This window comes from Hirsutella rhossiliensis (assembly GCF_020360975.1).
Source record: "Hirsutella rhossiliensis strain HR02 chromosome Unknown scaffold00004, whole genome shotgun sequence".
Lineage (NCBI taxonomy): Eukaryota > Fungi > Ascomycota > Sordariomycetes > Hypocreales > Ophiocordycipitaceae > Hirsutella > Hirsutella rhossiliensis.
Genome location: NW_025408670.1, coordinates 1,979,020 through 1,999,668, shown reverse-complemented (window position 1 = coordinate 1,999,668; position 20,649 = coordinate 1,979,020). Strand labels below are relative to the sequence as shown.

General features: G+C 45.3%; 5 protein-coding genes and 1 non-coding gene across 6 annotated transcripts; 2 read left to right on the top strand and 4 right to left on the bottom strand.

Moving 5' to 3' along the window:
• Positions 1-800: 800 nt before the first annotated feature.
• On the bottom strand, positions 801-891 carry HRG_12078. The gene has a single exon. It is a non-coding gene; the product is annotated as a tRNA-Pro (tRNA).
• A 331-nt stretch (positions 892-1,222) lies between these two features.
• On the bottom strand, positions 1,223-1,519 carry HRG_04398 (uncharacterized protein; the record flags this gene model as incomplete). The annotated part of the gene is made up of 2 exons (XM_044862869.1): positions 1,223-1,375; positions 1,433-1,519. 2 exons carry the CDS (start codon positions 1,517-1,519, stop codon positions 1,223-1,225), a joined length of 240 nt encoding a protein of 79 aa, XP_044721483.1.
• Positions 1,520-2,311: 792 nt separating this feature from the next.
• Positions 2,312-3,733, bottom strand: HRG_04397 (aminotransferase class-V domain-containing protein; the record flags this gene model as incomplete). The annotated part of the gene is made up of 1 exon (XM_044862868.1): positions 2,312-3,733. The coding sequence occupies one exon, from the start codon at positions 3,731-3,733 to the stop codon at positions 2,312-2,314; it is 1,422 nt and encodes a 473-aa protein (XP_044721482.1).
• Positions 3,734-6,128: 2,395 nt separating this feature from the next.
• Positions 6,129-6,731, top strand: HRG_04396 (uncharacterized protein; the record flags this gene model as incomplete). Its single annotated transcript, XM_044862867.1, has 1 exon — positions 6,129-6,731. One exon carries the CDS (start codon positions 6,129-6,131, stop codon positions 6,729-6,731), a length of 603 nt encoding a protein of 200 aa, XP_044721481.1.
• Positions 6,732-7,188: 457 nt separating this feature from the next.
• HRG_04395 (ubiquitin carboxyl-terminal hydrolase, family 1 domain-containing protein) lies at positions 7,189-8,015 on the bottom strand (the record flags this gene model as incomplete). The annotated part of the gene is made up of 2 exons (XM_044862866.1): positions 7,189-7,559; positions 7,640-8,015. 2 exons carry the CDS (start codon positions 8,013-8,015, stop codon positions 7,189-7,191), a joined length of 747 nt encoding a protein of 248 aa, XP_044721480.1.
• A 7,057-nt stretch (positions 8,016-15,072) lies between these two features.
• Positions 15,073-15,366, top strand: HRG_04394 (uncharacterized protein; the record flags this gene model as incomplete). The annotated part of the gene is made up of 1 exon (XM_044862865.1): positions 15,073-15,366. One exon carries the CDS (start codon positions 15,073-15,075, stop codon positions 15,364-15,366), a length of 294 nt encoding a protein of 97 aa, XP_044721479.1.
• Positions 15,367-20,649: the final 5,283 nt, after the last annotated feature.

Genomic DNA, 20,649 nt, shown 5'->3' with positions numbered 1-20,649 from the left:
AGCCAAGTGTTGATTCACCCTTTGTTTCAGAATATCGTACGACTTTCGAGTGTGATTCACATTTGTTTTAGAATATCGTCCGCAGAGAATGTCTAGCGCAGGCATCAGACCTCGGCAGGCGGCTGGAGCTTTTGACAGGAGCGCCGGTTGACTGCCAAAAATCCCTTGTTTATTTACTCCCTTCCATGTACTGTACTCATTCTGCCAGAGCAGCTTTTGGGCCATGGTCAGCAAGGAGGTATGGCGAGTGCAGGGTAGCGCGAACACGTCTGGGTTGCTCACGCGGCGGCGGGCGATGCGGTTATCGCTCCCCGGCGACTTGAATTATTGCACATGTATGATGTGGTAACAGATTGGACAATAGATACGTAATGAGCTAAGTTTTACTCGGAGCGTCGTATTCCATGACGTGTGTTTCGCGACGAGTCCCGCCGTTGAATATGGAATTGAAATTGGCTGCTTGGGTCGTATCACCGACTTCACCCACTACGCGCCTACTCTCTTAACGGCGACCACGCAGGCACCTAGCATTAATCATTAATCGATGGGAGAGGAGAGACCAGCAAAGGCCAGCAGCAGACTAGAGTATAGCCGAGAACAGTCATTCATTCTTTGTATTACATACAAAGCAGCTATTTCCCACGATCAATGATTGTCGGAGTCAGAAGAAGTCACCACGTCGGAGAACAACGGTAATTAGCACGCCTCTCCATCAACCAGGCACTGTGCAATGTTATCGACTCCCCGGAAGACAGCCTCGAGAGCCAAAAAGACGGCAAAGCGCCCACAGGCAAAAGAAAGGGTCTGGCCGGGGATTGAACCCGGGACCTCTCGCAAGCGGAGCTATAGGGTTGACCCTAAGCGAGAATCATACCACTAGACCACCAGACCGAGCGAGCTAAGGAACCGATGTCCTGAGCTTCTGTTCTTGGATGCTGAAACAGGCCACGATTAGAGTTTATATCGACTAGGTGCCGCTTTCGCCTTTCTGATTGTCCTTGTTCCCCACCGCCCAAGGTCGGAGCTGCCATGCTGCCATGGGGTGTGTACTTGCAGTTTTGACAGCTCGCACAGCAGCTTTAGCTCGTCTTCTCCCGCCTCACACGAGAGCGACATGGGATTGAAGGGTTGAAAGTTGTTGGATTCATTGCATCGTCAACTAAATTCTACAATAGTGCCATCCCATAATCATACACGGCCTTTCCTGATGCCTCTTCTTGCTCTAGTTGGACGAGCCGCTGCCTCCCTGGCCAGCGTTGGGGCCCTGCTTGATGCCCTGGCTCTGGCCGCCGCTGGCGCCGAGGCCCTCGACTGCAAGGCCCTTCTCGGGCTCGGGCATGGGCGCCGTCTTGTCGGCGCGTGCGACCTTGTCTGTCTGCAGTCACGGCGGCAGTCAGCATACGGCGTCGACAGCATGGCGAGAATGACGTACGCCGGCATCACCAACACCGTGGGCAACGCTGTGGCCGGCCTCGTCGAATGGGCCATTGTGGCTGGATCCGTCTCCGCTGCGAGGCATGATGGTGTTGTGTTTGGGCTGAGAGTCACACCTGTTCAGGCTTGAGGAATGAGTGCTATTCTGCCGCGCCGAGTCGACACCCGACGTCGCTTTATACCTTGACCTTGGGCCAGAAGCGACGTCATAGCCGCGTCCGTGACCTCACAGCTCTGTCGCATGTGGACTGCATGTGGACTGCATGTGGAGCACAAGCACACACACCCACACACCCCATCACGTCACGGAGCAGATGCCCCGCGATCCGGGACCTCGGGGCTTTGGTTTGGGCACGGCTCCCCATCTGCGGTGCCGAATCGGAAAGTGGTCCGTCCACTCTACAGTATAGCTTTCTCTGGAGCTGCTGCCAGGATCAACCGGCCGTCCGTGGGACCCTCTCGAATGCTGCCGCAGAGCCATGTGGGCCGAGCAGAGTACCCTGTGGACTTTGATGACGTACAATCTTGGATTCTGCGACTATTGCCTCGTCTTTGTTGAACCAAGTGCCCATCACAACCAAAGGCCAAACCGCTATTCCCAAAAGAATGTCCCATGTCTTGTACACAAAGAAATTCCACCTGGTCGCCCGCCCCTGGGCACCCACCATTCCCCAAGAATCAGGAACCCACCCCCCTAGTGCCTCCATGGATGAAAGCCAGGTCTTACAACCTCGGTCCAATTGGCCAACTGTCTCATTCCCACGCGCCCATGCCCCTGTCTGTCTCGCGCCGCCAACTTCACGACTCTGGGGAGACCGAGAGCGGCGGCCATGGGCAAGGCCAAACGTCTGGTAAAGCAGTGGCCTCTTGGCCGGGGTCAGCAGCCGTCCCGCAGAGGAAGGCCGACGGTTGTCGTGACGCGATCGCGGTAAGTCTGCTTGAGAAAAGCAATGAAGAAATCCACGTCGTCGACGATTGACGCGACGCCAAACGATACTCGAACGGCACCTGCCGACGGTAGTTTGACAAGTCGGACAAACTCCTCCATGGACTTTGTCCGAGCCTGTTTCAGGGGCTTCAGGGTCCTCGCGTCTATGCCAAAGGCATCCTCGCCGGCGCCTGGATTGCAGAAGCAGCCGGTGCGGATGGAAAAGCGTGCCGCGGCCGCCTCCATGGCCACGAGTCGCTCGTCTATCAAGTTGCCAGTGGCATCGACAAGGTTGAACGAGACGGTTCCGCCTCGATGATCCAGGTCGTTCGGCCCGTAGACGGTGGCCATGGAGATTCCGTTGCTGTGCTGGAGGGACTGCAGACAATCGAGAAACCAGCCGGTGAGACATCGCACCCTCGACGCTATCACGTCTATGCCAATGCTCGACAGCCAGTCCAGGCCTACCTTGACGTCGGGAATCGACAGAAAGTTGAGGGTTCCGTCCTCGAATGCCGCCTCGTTTACGGCCATGGCATGCCAGGGCACGCCCACGCTGGCCGCTGAAATTGTGCCGCCCGAGAACCACGGACGGTTGAGACGCGAAAGGGCGACCAGGCAGCCGACGCCCGTCGGCAGGCCGAACAGCTTGTACCAGCTGATGGCCACAAACTCGGGCTTGACGCTGGACAGGTCGAGCATCCCGGTGGGCAGATAGGCCGCGGCGTCCAGCAGGACATCGTATCCGCGCTCCTGCGCCAGACTGACCCAGGAAAGGGGGTGGCGGACGCCGGTAAAGTTGCTCTGCGCGGGATAGGCAAACAGGCTCCTCCGCGGCGACCCGAACCGGCGGCTTCGGCGGCGAGGCAGCGCGGCGGCCACGGTGGCGGTGTCGATGCGCAGCTCCGGGGCCCGGGTGCGGATGTAGGTGGTCCGCGCGTGAGCTCGCTTCGCGTACATGCGCAGTCCGTTGACCGAGTTGTGGTTGTCCGAGGTCAGCACCAGCCTCGACCCTCTGCGGAAGGGATAGGATTCGCCCACGAGCCGCATCGCCCCGGTTGCGTTGGCGGTGAAGATGAAGGCGTACTCCTCCGGCGAGGCGTTGAGGTGCGAGAGCACCCGTGTCCGCACCAGCTCGACCATGTCCGTCGACGACTGGCTGGTAGGGCTCAGCGAGTGCGGGTTGCCGTACGTGGTGCCCAGGGAGCGGGCCTGATGGGCACGGTACTGGGCGTGGGCGGCCAGTCCGGCACCGGTGTAGTCGAGGTAGACATGGCCCTGCTCGTCGAGATAGCTGTATTCGCTGGCGCGCAGCTCATCCAAGCCTCGCGTCTTGACGTACTCGGGATAGGCGTCGTGAATGGTGCTCATGGTGACAACAGACCGGCCGATTCAACAGGATACTTGTTGCTTCTGTTTCATCCTTCTGGTGCCGCCATGTTTTGAGCCGGCAGAGTGGCTAGTTTCGGCGCCTCGTGGACACGGGTCTATATACCCTGCTTCGGGCCAAGGCCTCCCTAGCGCCCTGCCAATGTCGAGACCGGGACAATAAGTAACAATAAATAAAGCAAATAGGCGAACTGGAACGGATGTTGGCCCTGGGACCGAGTTGGATGCGTGCACCTGGGGTCACGGGCAGCCGGCCCCCTGCCGACGCCCAAGACAGCGCTACGTACTGTGTTTAAAATGCGAAGCTATTCGGAGTCTCGGTTGGTTTGATCCGAGCAAATCATGTTGCCTATAGCAAAGTCCCTTTTTCCCCACTTGGGAGACACGAAAGATGAGCTTGATTCTACAGTCGATTACCCTTGTCTTACAAGGTCAACTTCACACTGCTTTCATAAATTGACGTCCATCGGATCGCGGGCGAGCTTACAGAGTACAGGTCCGTGGCCATCTAGGTTCCCGGGAGCTTAGGCTCTATGCGGGGAAGATGCATCCTGGAGAGCCATCTGCGGTTGCTTCCGAGTGAGCCGTGAGTTGGGGGCATCTGATTGGCCTCGAGTTGATTCTCGGCTACCTTATCCATTGACAGGACAGTTCCCACATCGTTCACGTGTACCGGACCCAATACCGGACCCAACGCTTGATGCCCGAGGTGCAGGCGAGAGACGAGCAGAGTCGCGTGATAAACAGAATCACCCGTCGGCATACGATTACTCACAGGCCACGGATCATTCTGATATTTGGCTGATCTGCCTGTCGCAAACGCCAACTCCGCCGATGACAGGGAGGCGCCCGTTGACCTCGTCCATTTACAGCGACTTTGCACCCACTTGAAGAAATGTGCCCCGCCCCCCTCGAGACGTTGCTCGGCAGGTTATGCCAAGTGAAAAAGGGAAACCGGACTTTCACTTACTGAGCAAGTCACCTGTCTGATGGACCTGTGGTGTGGCAGACTCGCCTCCCCTTTTCCCCTCACGGCTGAGAAATGTGACGGGCTTCTCGTTCCGATCCAGACATTCAGCCGCAAAAGGGACCGCAGATGCTCCCACCCACACACCTCGAGCAAGGCACACTGCTCGAGCAAGGGGGATGACCCCTTTTTCTTCCACAGCACGAGGGGAGGAAGGGAAGGGGGGGGGGGTGACTTGGCATGGGCAATGTCTCTTCTGGCGGGGTGGGATTCCGAGACATGCGGCGCTCCCTGTTCGCATTGAGTTGCGTCCACGTGATGGACCGTTGTGGGAACGCCTTGGCTTGGAATTCAACGTCGAGGAATCAGTTGGGTGTCGTCATGATGGGTCTGACGCCTCGTTCTGGCCAGGCAGTGGGCGGTGATACGACTGCTAGGGCTACAGAAACACCCTGCGATGCGGTGCTTTTGCGACGGGAACAGACTTTGAAATTCGGGGATGGAAGTGATGAAGACAAGAGCTCATAATGAGCGTGGTTTATTGAAGGCTGAGCAGATGCATCTCGAGTCACAGCCAAATAAGCCGTGCAGACTGTGCTTGACCTACCATGGCAGGGTCGGAAGAGCCACAGGCACCCGAGTGGAGAGAGTCGAGTCTGCACCACCAGTGAATTAGGGGCTCTTTGCACCTCGTGCTCGTCCATCCGAGCATGTGTGCGGCCAGGATGCTGAAGAGCCCTTTCACCCGTCCCGCGATTGTGGCCGAGAGAAAGAGGGTCCGGTAACGGGCTGGCAAACGGGCATGTTATCGAGCTATGACGGCTTCTTGGGAGTTAACCATGGTCGAGCGTTGTATGGACAGAGATGTATGTACTATATATAGAGATATACATGCTTTGAAAACAGATGCACGCCTGTGTGTATGTGCACCTCGACACTTCCTCAACTGCATTCGTCGAGGCGGCAACAACATAAACAACGAAATAGCGGTCAAACAGCATGGAAGTCGGCAGCCTGAACAGCTCCTCGGCCGCCTGGACAGCTCCTCGGCGGCCGCCGCCCACAGCGAGCCTCTGAACAGGCCCAGCCCTGGATTTCAAGGCACCCATCCGGCCATTCACTTTCGCCTCTCGCGCGCGCGTGCCCTCGGCAACCATTTTCTCAACCCAGGCAGACACAACGAACACCAACCACATGGATAACCTTCAACACCTGCCAGCAAGCCCAGCGAGGGAATCGAGACCGATAAAACGCACTGCGTCGCCGAGGTAAATGGCCTTGCTCTACCCCCCCCGTCCCCTCTTGCAAAGCACCGAGCGAGCTGCTACCCTCCTCCGCTGCGAAACCGCGTCGACCAAGAGTTTTCTTCGGCCCTCTTCGCCCCCTCCTCGTCACCGACTGTCGACCAGCATGCCTCCTCGCAATCGCAGAGAGCCTGTCGCCAGGGCCGGTAGAGGCGGCAACAGAAACGGCAACGACGCCGTCAACGCCAACGACGACGCCGACGCCAGCGCCGACGACAACGCCAACCAAGACGGCGCCCCCAAGCTGCTCAAGGACGGCAACACCTACATCTACAGGCGGGTCCCCTTCGGCTTCCCGCCCTGGTACCTGGAGAACAGGGCCGAGTCGGCCACCGACCTGTGGGATAAGCTGGCCGACCGATACCGATCCATGAGCGCCAGGGTGAGAAACATGAACATCGCCGTGGACCAGATGCGCGGCATCAAGCGCCCCGCCAAACACGGGGACCGCGGCGACCGCCTCTTTCTCGACAAGAAGATGCAGGACGCGGCAGATGCCTTGAAGGAATTTTCCGACCTTCGCAGGGGCTCACCCGTCACGCTCACCGAGAAGCCCATGCATCTCTTGGGCTATGCTGAGGACAGCCTCTGGATGGCCTTGGCCTGCCTTTGTAGGATCCTTGAGGCCAGGATGCCCAAGGACCTTGACGGTCCGGACAGGGAGTGGGAAGAGCGACTCAAGAAGCTCATGGAAAACCCTGCTGTGTAAAGAGGCTGGGCAAGGAGCCGAACACGACTTCTTTCAATTCCTCGCCATACCTTGACCGAGGCATCGCTGGAGGAAGAGAGCCTGGTTCTGCCGCCGGCACCGCACTGTGTACCACCACTTGTCGCCGCCTACAAACGACTTTCGAGCGGAACGCCATCATCTAAAACCAGGGAAGAACGAAGAGCGGAGCGAGGAGATAAGACAGAACGACGGGTTCCCAATATCAACTGGCTCAAGTGCCACAATGACTCTGCCTATTGCGCCCTTGACTCGTGCCAACCCCAAGTGTCCCTGATGATTTCCCTAGGTATATGGAGGAAGAGAAATATGCAGTGAAAACCAGCATCAGCGGTAAAGACCCACGCCCTGCGTCCCTCTGGCTTTGCAAGCACATTTCCCACCAGGGTCCGCCGTTCATAAAGCCGCCAGCGGCAATGTCGCTCGCCTTATCAGCCTCTTAGTCCAGGGCTCCGGCCAAGGCCACTGCGCTGAACCGCAAATCGCCCCCTTCACGCTCCAGAAACTTCAGCACGCCCATGGCCAGGGCTTTGGCGCTCAAGACATCTTCGTCGGCGTTCAAGTCGCCGCGCCTAATAGGGCCTTTGCGTCGCCCGTCGAGCTCCCACAGGCCCCCGTCGCCGCCCTTGGCGAAGCACACGTAGTGCAGGTCCACGTCGTCTTGGGCGTCCGGGGCGACCGTGTCGCCTCCCGAGGCAGCCTCCTTGTGGGCTGCAGCCAGCGCTGGCGTCTTCTCGAGCAGAGCGGAGCGGGCATTTGGCTCGAGGGGGATGGATTCCTTGAGCAGTTGGTCGAGCGTCGAGCCTTGTTCTGCATCGATAGGAGGCCATCTGGTTAGAAGCCCGGCACGCAGCCATATCGCGTTTCTCCGACCTTGAGAGTGGCCATACCGATAAAGTTCCTTGCCGGACCGTTGGACACGGCATGCAGCAGGCCCATGAGGCCACAGGCGTTACGAATCGTCTGCTTCCACCACAAGACGGGCTGCTGGTCGCCCGTGCCCCTGTACTCGTCCACCAGGCTGTCCTCTGCCATCCGATGGCTCTCGTACACGGCGCTGACTGGGAAGACGAGCAGCAGGGCCAGCGCGGGGCGGGGGATAAAGGCGAGAAGGTCGGGATCTGTCAGGGAGTAGACGTCGTGCATCTGGAGAGCGGCAGACACGCCGAGCTTGTGGATGAGCGTCGTCATCAACTGCGGGTTCGCCTCGAGGGGGATAAAGGCCGGCGCCCCAGGCTGGGGATCGGGGTGCGTGTTTGCAGACATGGCTGGCCCGTCTGCTGTGCTGTTGAATGATGGTCGTCGTCGCAAGAAGCTTCGTCAGTGACTCGGTGGGCCGATTGGCTGATGATGGCGGGGAGCTTCAGTGGCGGGGTAAGGCTACTTTGAGCAGCACTGAGTCCTGGGCCAGATGCGAAGTACCTTTCTCAGCTTTCCCCAGGACCTGCCCATGACGTCGCTGGAGCCTCCATTGCCTATTAAAGCACGGAGTGGATTCTTGCCATAAAACAGCCAACCTCTAAACCAGCATCTTTTTTTATATATCATTACTCGCATGTAGCCTCTAGGGCCATGGCGAGGCTAATAGGGGACTAGGCCCCTATTAGCAGTCCTAGCTAGCTATAGAGCCCGGGGGCTTATAACTAATTAGGGAAAGGGTAGCTATAAAGGCAAAGATAAAGGAAAGGTTAGTCTGGTTCCTCCCGCGCGGTGTTTTCCCCCCCTAAGGGCCCTAGGGCCCCTAGGTCACTCCTTTTTAAGCTACTTAGCCGTTCCTATTTATTACGGAGTAGGTAGAAGCGTAGGCTTAGGTGCGTGTGACGACCGGTGTTATTCCCAAGGGATAAACCTATCGAGGGGTTTATATTAGTAGATATAATAGGGCGTGGTCTAAGCAATAATAAGTATATTACGTTGGTAATAAGTCGGAGGTCGTAGACCGTAGACTATAACTAGGTAATTAAAATTAGAGATAGAATCGTAATAAAGATCTATATTAAAAGCTAGAGAGCTATCTATCTAAAGGAGTAAAAGTAGGTAGCTATATATACCTATAGAGACTATCCTTAGATTATAGTCCTAGCTATAATCCTTAATATTAGATCGTATAGAGTATAGTAATCCTATTAATCCTAGATTACTTAGATCTCTACGATCCCCTCGATCCTATATCTATTAAATAGTCGTGCTAACTATTTATCTATTAGACCGTATTACGTACTTAACGCGGTAGACCGTTAGTAGCTTAATAGCCGTAGTCGTAATATAATATCTCCCCTCCTTTTAGTCTTATCTATAAGACCTACTATAGCTACCTTAGCCGCTATATATAAATATACCCTTATCGCGTCGTACGTAAGTATATCGTTCCTTATTTCTTTATCTTTTTAGGATATACTACTAATAGTATATCTAGTTATATACTAAAAAATCGTTCCCGAAAAGCCTCTAAGCGCGCTACTCTTACTAAATATATCGACTTAAGCGGAGATCCTACCGATATACTATATACTCGATACTTTAAGGTAAAGAAGATAAATTATTAGATAGCCGAAAATTCTTCGCGCTATAATAATTATATCGCTAGTAGTTATCCTTATTATAATAGTATTTTAGTAGCCTCTTCTTATAAGTATCTTTTAATTCTTTTTATATATAGTAGCTAATATATTTCTTTTAGTAATTAAATTATTAGCGGAGTAGTATAGGCTATATTTTAAAGAGGAGGAAGCTAGGGAAGCCTTATTAGAGCTTTAGGTATAGCTTATAAACCTTTAGTTATAAATATTTATCGCTATTAATCGTTTAGCTTATATTTAAAAGATTTAAAATTATATAAAGGAAAAGAGTTCTAAGTTATTTCGTTATAGTATCTAAGAAGTAGATACTAAGGATAGTATTTTACCTATACTTAATATATATAAGTATTAAGTAGTAAATAACTTATAATTATTAGGCGTTCTTAATAAAGCGAATTAGTCCTTATTTAGTATTAGTAAGGAGTTTATAGATCTTAGTCCTTTAATCCCTCTTAAACCTTCTAGTAAAATTATCGAAGTAAAGAGCTATAATAGGTTAAGTACTTAAGTAGTTCTTAGGTATTCTCTTTTAGTCTATATTCTTTCTATTTAATATAGTATTCTTATTACTAACCTTATTTTCTTATATCTAGTATTTATTTAGCTTTATATTCTTAATTATCGTTAACTTTAATTTTATCTTATAGTTTAATATTTTATAGTACTAGTTTTAATAACGAGATATAAAATATTAGGTATATCTATATTATTATTAATAGCGAAAGTTTATAGTTAACTTTCTAAATAACCTTCTTAATTTTAAATAGTCTAAGTTTCTTAAAATCTAATTTACTACTTAGTTATTTTATTTTAATATTTCGTTATATAAGGTAAACTATATCTCTCTCTTAAAAGATTAGTCCTTATAATCTTTTCCGATTATAGTAAGTAGATATTCGTTCTTTAATAAATTAAAGTTCTTATTATATTTCTTTATATAATTTTTATAGCTAATCTACTTATAGTATTACTCGTTCCGCTTATAGTCCTTATTAGGTAACCTTAAATACTTCTAGGTTATATCTATAATTAGTATATACTAGTAAGAGCTTAGTTATTTCTATAACTAAGCTATTATAAGCTAGTTACGCTATTAATAGCTATTTAACTTAATCATTTTATTTATAACTAATATAGTATTATAAATATTATTTAAGCGTTTAGTTAAGTCGTTCTATTTATCTATCTATTTATATACTAAGCTTATATTTCGTCCTTAATTATACTATAAGAGCTTACTAAAACTTAGCTATAAATATACTTCCTTTATTAGAAATAATCTTATTTAATAGTCTATAATTACTAATAATTATTTATAGGAATATATATACTAGCTCTTTTATATTACTTACTTTTTTATACGGTAAAAAGTATCTATACTTTATTAATCTATCGGTAATAACGAATATACTATTATACTTAATATTAGTTATAGGTTCTTTTAATAGTAGTAGCTTTATAATATAGTTAAAAGCTATTAAATCCTATAGTTTCTTTAGTACTAATAGCGGTTATAATTCTCTATATAGTTTATATTATTTAGCTTTACTTTATACGTAAAGTTTATATTCTTTAATAACTTATCGTACTACTTCTTTAAGCTATAAGAAGTTATATTATTATTTAATCCGTTTTATTATTCTTTAGATTCCTTAGTATCTATATATTAGATATTTATATATATCTTATATAACTTTATCTTATAATTTTAGTAGTATTTAGATTTTATTTTTATATATTAGAACTTCTAAATATTCTATATTATATCCGTTTAGTGCTTTATATTCTTTTATCTATTTTAGGATCTTTTAATATATTAAGTCGTTAAGCTATACCTTAAATATTATATTTAGCTATAGTTATTAGTAGTTTCTATTTTTATTAATTTCTAAGAGCTATCCTTTCGCTATAGGTACCCTTATATTATAGTTACTTTATCGACTAAGGGTATTAGCTTAACTATTTTCTATTCCTTTTCTATAAATTATTTTATAGTTAAATTCTAATAAGTATTTAGCTTATTAAATCTATTGTTTATTTAACTATTATATTATTATAAAGTATAAGATATTCTTATAATCTATATAGACCTTAACTTTATATTTACTTTTAAGAAAGTAGTATTAAAATTCCTTAAAAGCTTAAATAATTATAAGAAATTCTTTATCGTAGATAGGGTAATTAAGTTCTACGCTATATAGCTTTTTTAAGTAAAATATAATTAGTTATAGTCTTCCTTTATTATCTTTTTATCCGATTTATACTCTTAGAGTAAAGTCTAATATATTAGTTTCGAGTTCGATTTATTATTTTAGATTAAAGGTAGTTAAGACTAGTTCTTATATAATTATAGTTTTAATATATTTAAAAGCTTCGTTAGCTTTATCGTCCTATATAAATTCTTTTTCCTTCTTTATTAAGTTATATAGTAATACTATAATCTTTCTAAAATCTTTAATAAATCGTCGGTAGTAATTTATAAATCCTAGGAAACTTTATATATCCTTAATATTCTTTAGCGTTAGCTATTTTTTAACTAAGTTAATCTTATCTTATTATATTTATATCTCTCTTAGTAAGATTATATATCTAAGGAAGTTTACTTTTTATATATAGAAATTACTTTTCTTTAGTTTAACTAGTAACTTTATATTTTAAAGTACGCGGAGTACCTTATAGATATATTCCTTATATTCTTTTAAGGTATCTAAGAAAATTAAGATATTATCTAGGTATACTATTATAAAGATATCTAAGTATTTATATAGGATATTATTAATTATTTATTAAAAGGTAGCTAGTATATTTATAAGTCTAAATAATATTACTAGATATTTAAATAGTCCGAATTTTATTTTAAAGGCTATTATCTATTTATATCCCTTTTTTATATATATTAAGTTATAGGCGCCTTTAAGATTAAGGGCTATAAACTATTTTTTACTATATAGTTAATCTTATAGTTTTAATATAAGTAGTAGTAGTATTTAGTTCTTTATTATAATATCGTTTAAGCGTTTATAGTTAATAACTAGTTATAGCTTACTATTTTTCTTTAAAATAAATATAACTAGGTAGCCTACTTTAGATATTAATATTTATATATATCCCTTTTATAGATTCTCGTTAAGGTAGTCGCGTAGCGTTTATAGTTGCTTTTCGTTTAAGTTATAGATTTTATAGAATATCGGCGTTATTCTATCCTTAAGATAAATTTTATAGTCTTATTAGCTATATTTAGGTAACCCTATCTTAAGTTCTTCCTTAAAGAGTTTATTATATTTCTAGTATTCTTAAGGGATATTTTTTATTTTATCTTATAGGCTTTATTCTTTCTTTTAAGAGCTAGTTTCTCTGAACTTAAGCTCTTTATTAATTTATTTAAGGTCTTTCCTTAGAGTAGTAATAACTCTTTAAATCTTTATATTATATCCTTTATTTTATTTATATTAGATACTAAGTTATATAGCTATATTAATTAGTATATAAGTCTTATTAATTAATTTTATTATATCTATTAGTTTAGTTACTATTTTCGTTTATATCGCTAAAGCCTATAATAATTTACTTAAATAGTTATCCCTTTTATCTTATTTAGTAGCTAAATTATTATAAAATTTTACTTTCTTTTATATCTATTAGTCTTAGAAACTTATATCTTTTTCTAATATAGCTAGCTAGTTTTCTAGTTAATTAATAGGTTACTCTCCTATAGCTATAGAAGCCTTAATATAAGGTTATATTCTTTAATATTTATAATATTAAAGTTAACTTATTCGTTATAGCCCTAGATATTAATATTAAGGTAATTAATCTCTATATTAATAATTTTATTATTATAGTTAAAGGCTTCTCCTTTAATATTTATAAGTTTATATAGATCTTTCTTATATCTCTATATAAGTTAGTAACGATTAATAACTTTAGGTAAAACGTAATTACCTATCGCGCTATAGTTTAAAAGTATATATATATAATATCCCGCGATTTAGATATCTAATACTATTTAATTACTATAGCTTACTATTACTATATATAGGGTCCTTAGATCTTATTATATCGTGCTAGTCTATAGCCCTTTTATAGATAGCGTACCTTATTTTTTACTTAGTCCTTATTTATTTTATTTAGGTATTCTTATTTAATTTATTATTAATATTATTTCTTTATATTTTCGTCGCATAGTATTATATTAAGGCTTAAGAAACTAATTTCTTATAGCTAATTAAAGATTTCTTATTTCTTAGCGCTATATTATTTATATTATACTACTTTATAGTTAATTATATACTATACTTTATAATTCTATTTATTTTTATATTAAAGGTTAAGTTTTTATTTAACGTCTTTTTATTTTTTACGTAGTACTTTTATATCGATTTTTCCTTAATTAAATATAGCTTATAGCCTTTATACGTATTACTAATAATCTTTTAATATACCGTTATATCGTTTATACTATACTTATACTTTTTTATATTTATAAACTCTATAGTTTAGGTATATATATTTATTATAATCTTCTTTATTATATTTAATTCGTTATATAAGTCTTTAAAAGATTTATAGTTTAAATACTTTAAAGTAAATAGCGTTATACTATTCTCTTATTTTAGCGTATTTATAGATTTTATATATTTCTAAAAGATATCTTATTAATAAACTATAATTATCGCGGTATTTAAGTAGTATACTATAATTAGGTTCTAATAATATAACTTAGTTATTTAGGTAGCGTTAATCGATTTTCTAGTAGTTTAGTTTTATACTTAAGTAAGGTTTTAAAAGTACTTATCCCTTAAACCTAACTAGGAAGGCGTTATATTATACCTTTATTTAGAAGTATATTATATAATCTAAGTAAACGTATAATATCTATAAAATATACTTATAGTACTTATAAGTAAGTAGTATTTATAAATCGTCTTTAAATTCTCCTTATAGTTACTATTCTTATTATAGAGCTATAAAGGTATTAACTACGGCGATAGCTATAATATAGTCTCCTTTATATAATACTAGTTGTAGGAATGTATCTATCTAGTGGTGTGACCAACCATGGTTGGCACGTGACCCGTACGGTCACGTGTGCGGCTGAGGGCAGCGTGCCCCCTTTCTCCACGCTGGCCTCTGCCTCCTTAGATAGAGAATCAAGACGAATACAACATCACAGGTTAACCCTAGTACCGTCTCATTGCAGCAGCTGCCGCAGGTGCCTACCCACACAAGACGAATACAACATCACAGGTTAACCCTAGTACCGTCTCATTGCAGCAGCTGCCGCAGGTGCCTACCCACACTGATCAGTGACCGGCCCACGCCCGTCACAGACAGCTAAGTAGAAGAGACAAATTCCTCAACCTTCGAAGGTGCTATAGTCCGCGTCACTTTACTGTGGCCCTGAGTAGCGCTCAGAAGAAGGTTATTTGTGCTAAGAACAAGGAATCTCCCGCTGGTTTGCCCAGCCGCGCGAGAGTCCTTCCAACTGTTGATTACGATCGCCCGCTAGTTTGCCTAGCCGTGAGCACCGGAATCGACAGGCGACCACATCGCAAACAACTAGTAAGAACGTTCGACCCTTGACGTTAAGTAGCAAGATCCCCGTCAGTTCAGTCTGGCCGCGAACGACCTACTTAGTACGCGACGCTCGACCTCCTATTAGCGACAACTCGTATACGAAGAGACCAATACGAACCCCACATCGTCTCATTCATTTGATCACGATAGCCCCGACCGCCCGAGCTATGTCCCCAGAAGCCCAGCTCGAAGAAATATGCGACCAGATGCAGGCACTAGACATCCAAGCATCCGCATTCCGACAAATTAATATCGACCTTTGGGACAACGATATCACACACGACGAAAAGGACAAGATCGCAGTAACGACATATGTGGCAAAGTTCATATTCATCGTTCAATCTGGCAGTGATCAAGGATACGACCTCCTTGGTTACTTCCAACAGCATTTTGAAGAATGGACCGAAGACACATGGGACCGCGCCCGAATGAATACAAGAGAGCCCTCAGGAAACTACTAAGGAAAGAGGTATCTACACAGGTTCACAAAGGGGAAATTCGCAACACAATTTCTCATATTACAAACTATCGAGAACCCACAAACCTGGCCAGAGCAGGAGTTTACGGAGATGGTGTTTGATGAGAGGACTGCTGCCTTCAGGAGGCAGACAGCATTACTAGGATCAAATGCTTCCACTAATCCCCATCCGTCTCAACCTCCTTCACCATCAGTTACGCCCTTAGCAGCACCTCATCAAGGTCTTAACGAACCACAACCTATTAAGACCCTAACGAGCCCTCCTAACGCACCTACTCCTGCTCCGACTATCCAAGATAAACCTGCTCCGACCTCTCTTACTATTCATCCGACTTCCTACCGCTTCCAGAACCCCGATCTCGTCCAACCCGTCACCAACCCCATCCCCGAACACTTATCCGGCCCTGCAACCTTTGGAGAATACATGAAACTCCCCCCGGATAACATCCCGAACGCTATCGTCGATAGCGACATCCAGCAGAAGTTTATGAAGACCTGGAACAAAGATCGGAACTACACAGGAGAGCCGTACGATCTCCTTGATGATAAGCTCCGCCTCTTCTTAAGCAACTGCTCTCATATCCAAGTGAAACCGTCACAATTTCACGCCCTTTTCCCGGATCCTTGATGGAAGAGCCCAAAGATTCTATCTTGATAAGATCACATGGGCTACGACGTTCCGACAAGCGTATGATATCTTCAAACAACACTTTGACACGGAAGTCAACCATGTCCACTACCATACTGACTGGACAACAATAACCTTTAACTCCATCCGTGCCCAAGATGCTTCGAAGACCCCCCACGAAGTGCTTCAAATCCTCTTTGATAAGCTTCAGCTCTGCCAACGAGCCCTTGGCAGGGAGTACGCAGGAGACCTCCAACTGCGTACAACGCTTATGAAAGCATGCCGTGGAGTACCCGAACTCCAATACGCTCTTTTCAAACCCGCCGATAACGTCGAGCACCTTCTTGCAGATCTTCGTGCATCCGTTGAAACCCATCTTGCCCTCATAACAACTTCTCAATTTCCCTTGACTTTGCTGGATCATTTGATCATAACGATCCACACCATCAGTACTACCTCGACCGTCGATACAATAACAACCGCTCTCGAGGTAGATACGGATATTCAGGTCAACGACCCAGCCGCGGATACAGACAAAGCTACAACCGTGGAAACTACCGGCCTCAAAGCCGTAGTAACTACAATCATAGCTACAGTAACCGAAACTGGACGAAGAAGTGTTTTGTTTGTGGACAAGAAGGCTGTTGGTCAACTAAACACTCTACGGATGAACGGCAAAGGCCAGGACCAACATATCACTCAATGTCACTTCATAGGTGTACAACTCACGGACATCGGAGGCTATATTCTAGACTACGAAGGTCATGAGATGAGCAGCTTTGATGACACTGAAGATACATGGGAAGAACATGACAATAGCACCAACGATCACCCGGAACAATGGCAAGCAAGCCAAATGCTCTGTCAACAGGCATTCAATCATTTGATCACAGGAGAAGACGTCTATCAGACGGATCAAACCGTTGTTCCAGCCTCGCAATTTATTATTGAAGATCGCTATTCAAGGGATAGATTCAAGGTATCATGATCGACACAGGTGCAGCAACATTTTCCACAGCAGGATACTCTCAGTACATCGCCCTACAACGAGAAGACCCTTCTGTAGCTCTCGACAGCTCCACATCCGGCCAGGCCTCCATCAAATTCGGCAACAGCGACGCCATCCACTCCTCGGCACAGTCGCCCTTAACACACCCTCGGAAGGATCACGTTCCACGTCCTTCAAACCCCAACTCCTTTTGCTCTGCCTTGCTGATATGGACCGGCTTGGTATCTATTTCAACAACATCACAGATACCATCAATTGTACTAATCATTGTACTAATCGCCCTACAAGCATTCCAGTCGTACGCAAATGGGGACATCCTGGTTCTTCCTTACGAAAGATGAAGAGTCCATCTCGTTTCTTACGGAAACAGAGATTCGTACACTTCACCGACGCTTTGGACACCCAGCAGTCCCTAGGCTCCATCACCTCTTGAAGCAAGCCGGGCACAGTGACGTCTCGATAGACACATTAGAGACTATCTCTAAGTTCTGTCACCACTGTCAAATGCACTCACAAGCCCCACGCCGCTTCAAGTTCACCCTTAACGATGATCAAGAGTTCAACTACGAAATCATCGTTGATGTGATGCACCTAGGAACACCACAACGCCCTGTTCTACACGTTGTGGACTCAGCTACTGCTTTCCAAGGAGCCAGATTTTTACCGTCAATGTCAGCTAAAGATACATGGGAGACCCTCCGGACCCTCTGGATCGACACGTATCTTGGACCTCCTGATACCCTCCGTCATGATGCAGGAACTAACTTTGCTTCTCTCGAATTCCGGAACGAAGCAAAGATTATGGGAATCAAATGCTCTCAAGTACCTGTTGAGACGCATTGGTCCATGGAAAGATTGAACGCTATCACGCACCCTCCGACGCGCCTTTAACATCCTCCATGCTGAGATTGGCCACACCACTTCCGCCGAAACAGTCCTTCAAATGGCTGTTAAAGCAATCAATGATACGGCAGGACCTGACGGTCTTGTGCCTACGTTGCTTGTTTTCGGCGCATACCTCGCGTATCTACAGACTCGCCCCTTCCGCTTCCACCTCAAAAGATCGGAAGCTATGCAGAAAGCGATGAAAATGCTCCGCCAACTCTCGGCAGAAAGACGAGTTAAGGATGCCCTCCATGCACGCAACGGCCCGAGCACGACAGAAGTGCTATCCTCCCGCTGCAAAGTGAAGTTCGCGTTTGAGAGAAAGACGGTTGGCAAGGACCCTTCAAGATTGCATCGATTGATAGCCATAACATCACCATTGACACAGTCAACGGCCCCAAGTCTTTCGATCGACCCTTGTACAACCGTATCTGCGTGATGATACCACTCTTTCCGACCCTACACACGACACAGACCCTCAGGCATTCGTTCAGATCTTAATGAACAACCGGCTCAAGACCCGTTAAGACCCTAACGGACCTGCCTGCCCGACCCGAACCCCGCCCCCGCAGAGAGGACGCCCACCAGGATCAAAGAACAAGCCAAAGGATTTGATCATGATGGCCTGCCGTAGACCAGAGCTTGACCCAAAAGGAGGAAGATGCAAGCTCTTTCCTCAAGCTACGGTCTGATGGCATAATCACCTCTCCTGGTGACCCTTCGAAGAATCCGATAACAAAGAGATTACTGACCTCGTTGGCCGCGGTGTATTCCAATTTGAACGATACGATCAAATGAGTCATGGAAACTATAGAATCTTTCGCTCTCGAATGGTTCGTGAAGTCAAAGGAATCAACACTAAGCCCTACGAAAAGTCTCGACTTGTTATTCAAGGACATAACGACTTTGAGAAGACCACCCTCCTGACGCAATCTCCGACAATTCAACGCGTTAGCCAGAGACTCATCCTCGCTATTGCCCCGGACTTCTTCAAAACTACGGCATAACCTCTCCTCCGTGATATCACTCAGGCATACCCGCAATCCCAGACCAAGCTTTCCGGACCATTCTTACGTATTTGCCCACGGAACTACAAGGCAAATACCTAACGGAACAATTATTCGTGTTATTAAGCCCTGTACGGTATCGCAGAAGCCGGAGTCCATTGGTTCCGCACATATCAGCAGCATCACCTCGAAAAGCTGGATATGTCTACTCCACCTATGACTCCTGCCTACTGATTTCGAATACTGGCCCTGACACGCTCGGTATTGTTGGAATGCAAACTGATGACACCCTCATCCTTGGAACGAACAACTTTTCTACCCGTGAAGAAGAAGAGCTACAAAGGCAGAATTTCGTTCCAAGCCCAAGACTGACATCACATACGGAACAACGGTTGACTTTAATGGTGCAAGACTGACGTTGCTGAATAATAACCCCTTAAGAAAGGATCCCTTTACTTCAACAGAAGGGACAAGCAGCAAAATGACCACCATTGACCCTAAAGCAATTGATCGTCACCAGCGCTACGTTGAGGAACGAGCGCGAGCCTCATACATTGCTTCAATTGCTCAACCGGAAGCTTCTTTCGATGTTTCAGTCGCCGCCCAAGTACAGACCCTGAGGATAAAGATTACGCAATTTTGAACAAGCGACTGCAATGGCAAATGGATCACCAACTACGTGGCCTCACGTACAAACCAATTGATCTAGCTACTGCAAAGCTGATGGTTTTCACCGATGGTTCTTTCGCAAACAACAAGGACTTATCCTCCCAACTAGGATTCGTCATTACCCTCGTTAACGAGACAAACCACAAAGAAAAACAGTTCGAGATTAGTGGTAACATCGTACACTGGAGTTCAACAAAGTGCAAACGTGTTACCCGTAGCGTCCTAGCATCAGAGATCTACGGTATGGCCAACGGATTCGACATAGGCATCTCCCTTGCGATGACTATGAAGATAATTACGGAACGACTCAACCTTCCTCCTATCCTCTCATCGTCTGTACGGATTCGTACTCTCTACGAATGCCTAGTCAAGCTCGGTACGACGAAGGAAAAACGATTGATGATTGATATCATGGCCCTTCGCCAGTCATACGAGAAGAGAGAGATAACAGATATTCGTTGGATCAACGGCGCAGACAACCCAGCAGATGCAATGACGAAAGCATCACCAAACCGAGCCCTGGAACGCTTCATCGATACCAATAGTCTGACAATTCGAGTCGAAGGATACGTACAACGTTCCTAACTCCTTATACCTATGATCAAATGATTGCTCCTATCAGGAAGACCCTTCACTTCTTCCCAGATATCTACAGCTAAGAACAAGACGTCGGACCCACTTTTGGCAATAATGACACACGCCCTCACGGCACATTCCTTCACGGCCTTAACGCTACTATCCTTTAGACCTGTTCAAGGTGTTGCTGTGCTTCTCACAGCAAAAGAAGAGTTGCCTGTGTAGGAATGTATCTATCTAGTGGTGTGACCAACCATGGTTGGCACGTGACCCGTACGGTCACGTGTGCGGCTGAGGGCAGCGTGCCCCCTTTCTCCACGCTGGCCTCTGCCTCCTTAGATAGAGAATCAAGACGAATACAACATCACAGGCTAACCCTAGTACCGTCTCATTGCAGCAGCTGCCGCAGGTGCCTACCCACACTAGTTAATATTAAATTAATATAGCTTATTAGTTTTCTATAAGAATTTAAGGTATTTATTAGGTTTTAAT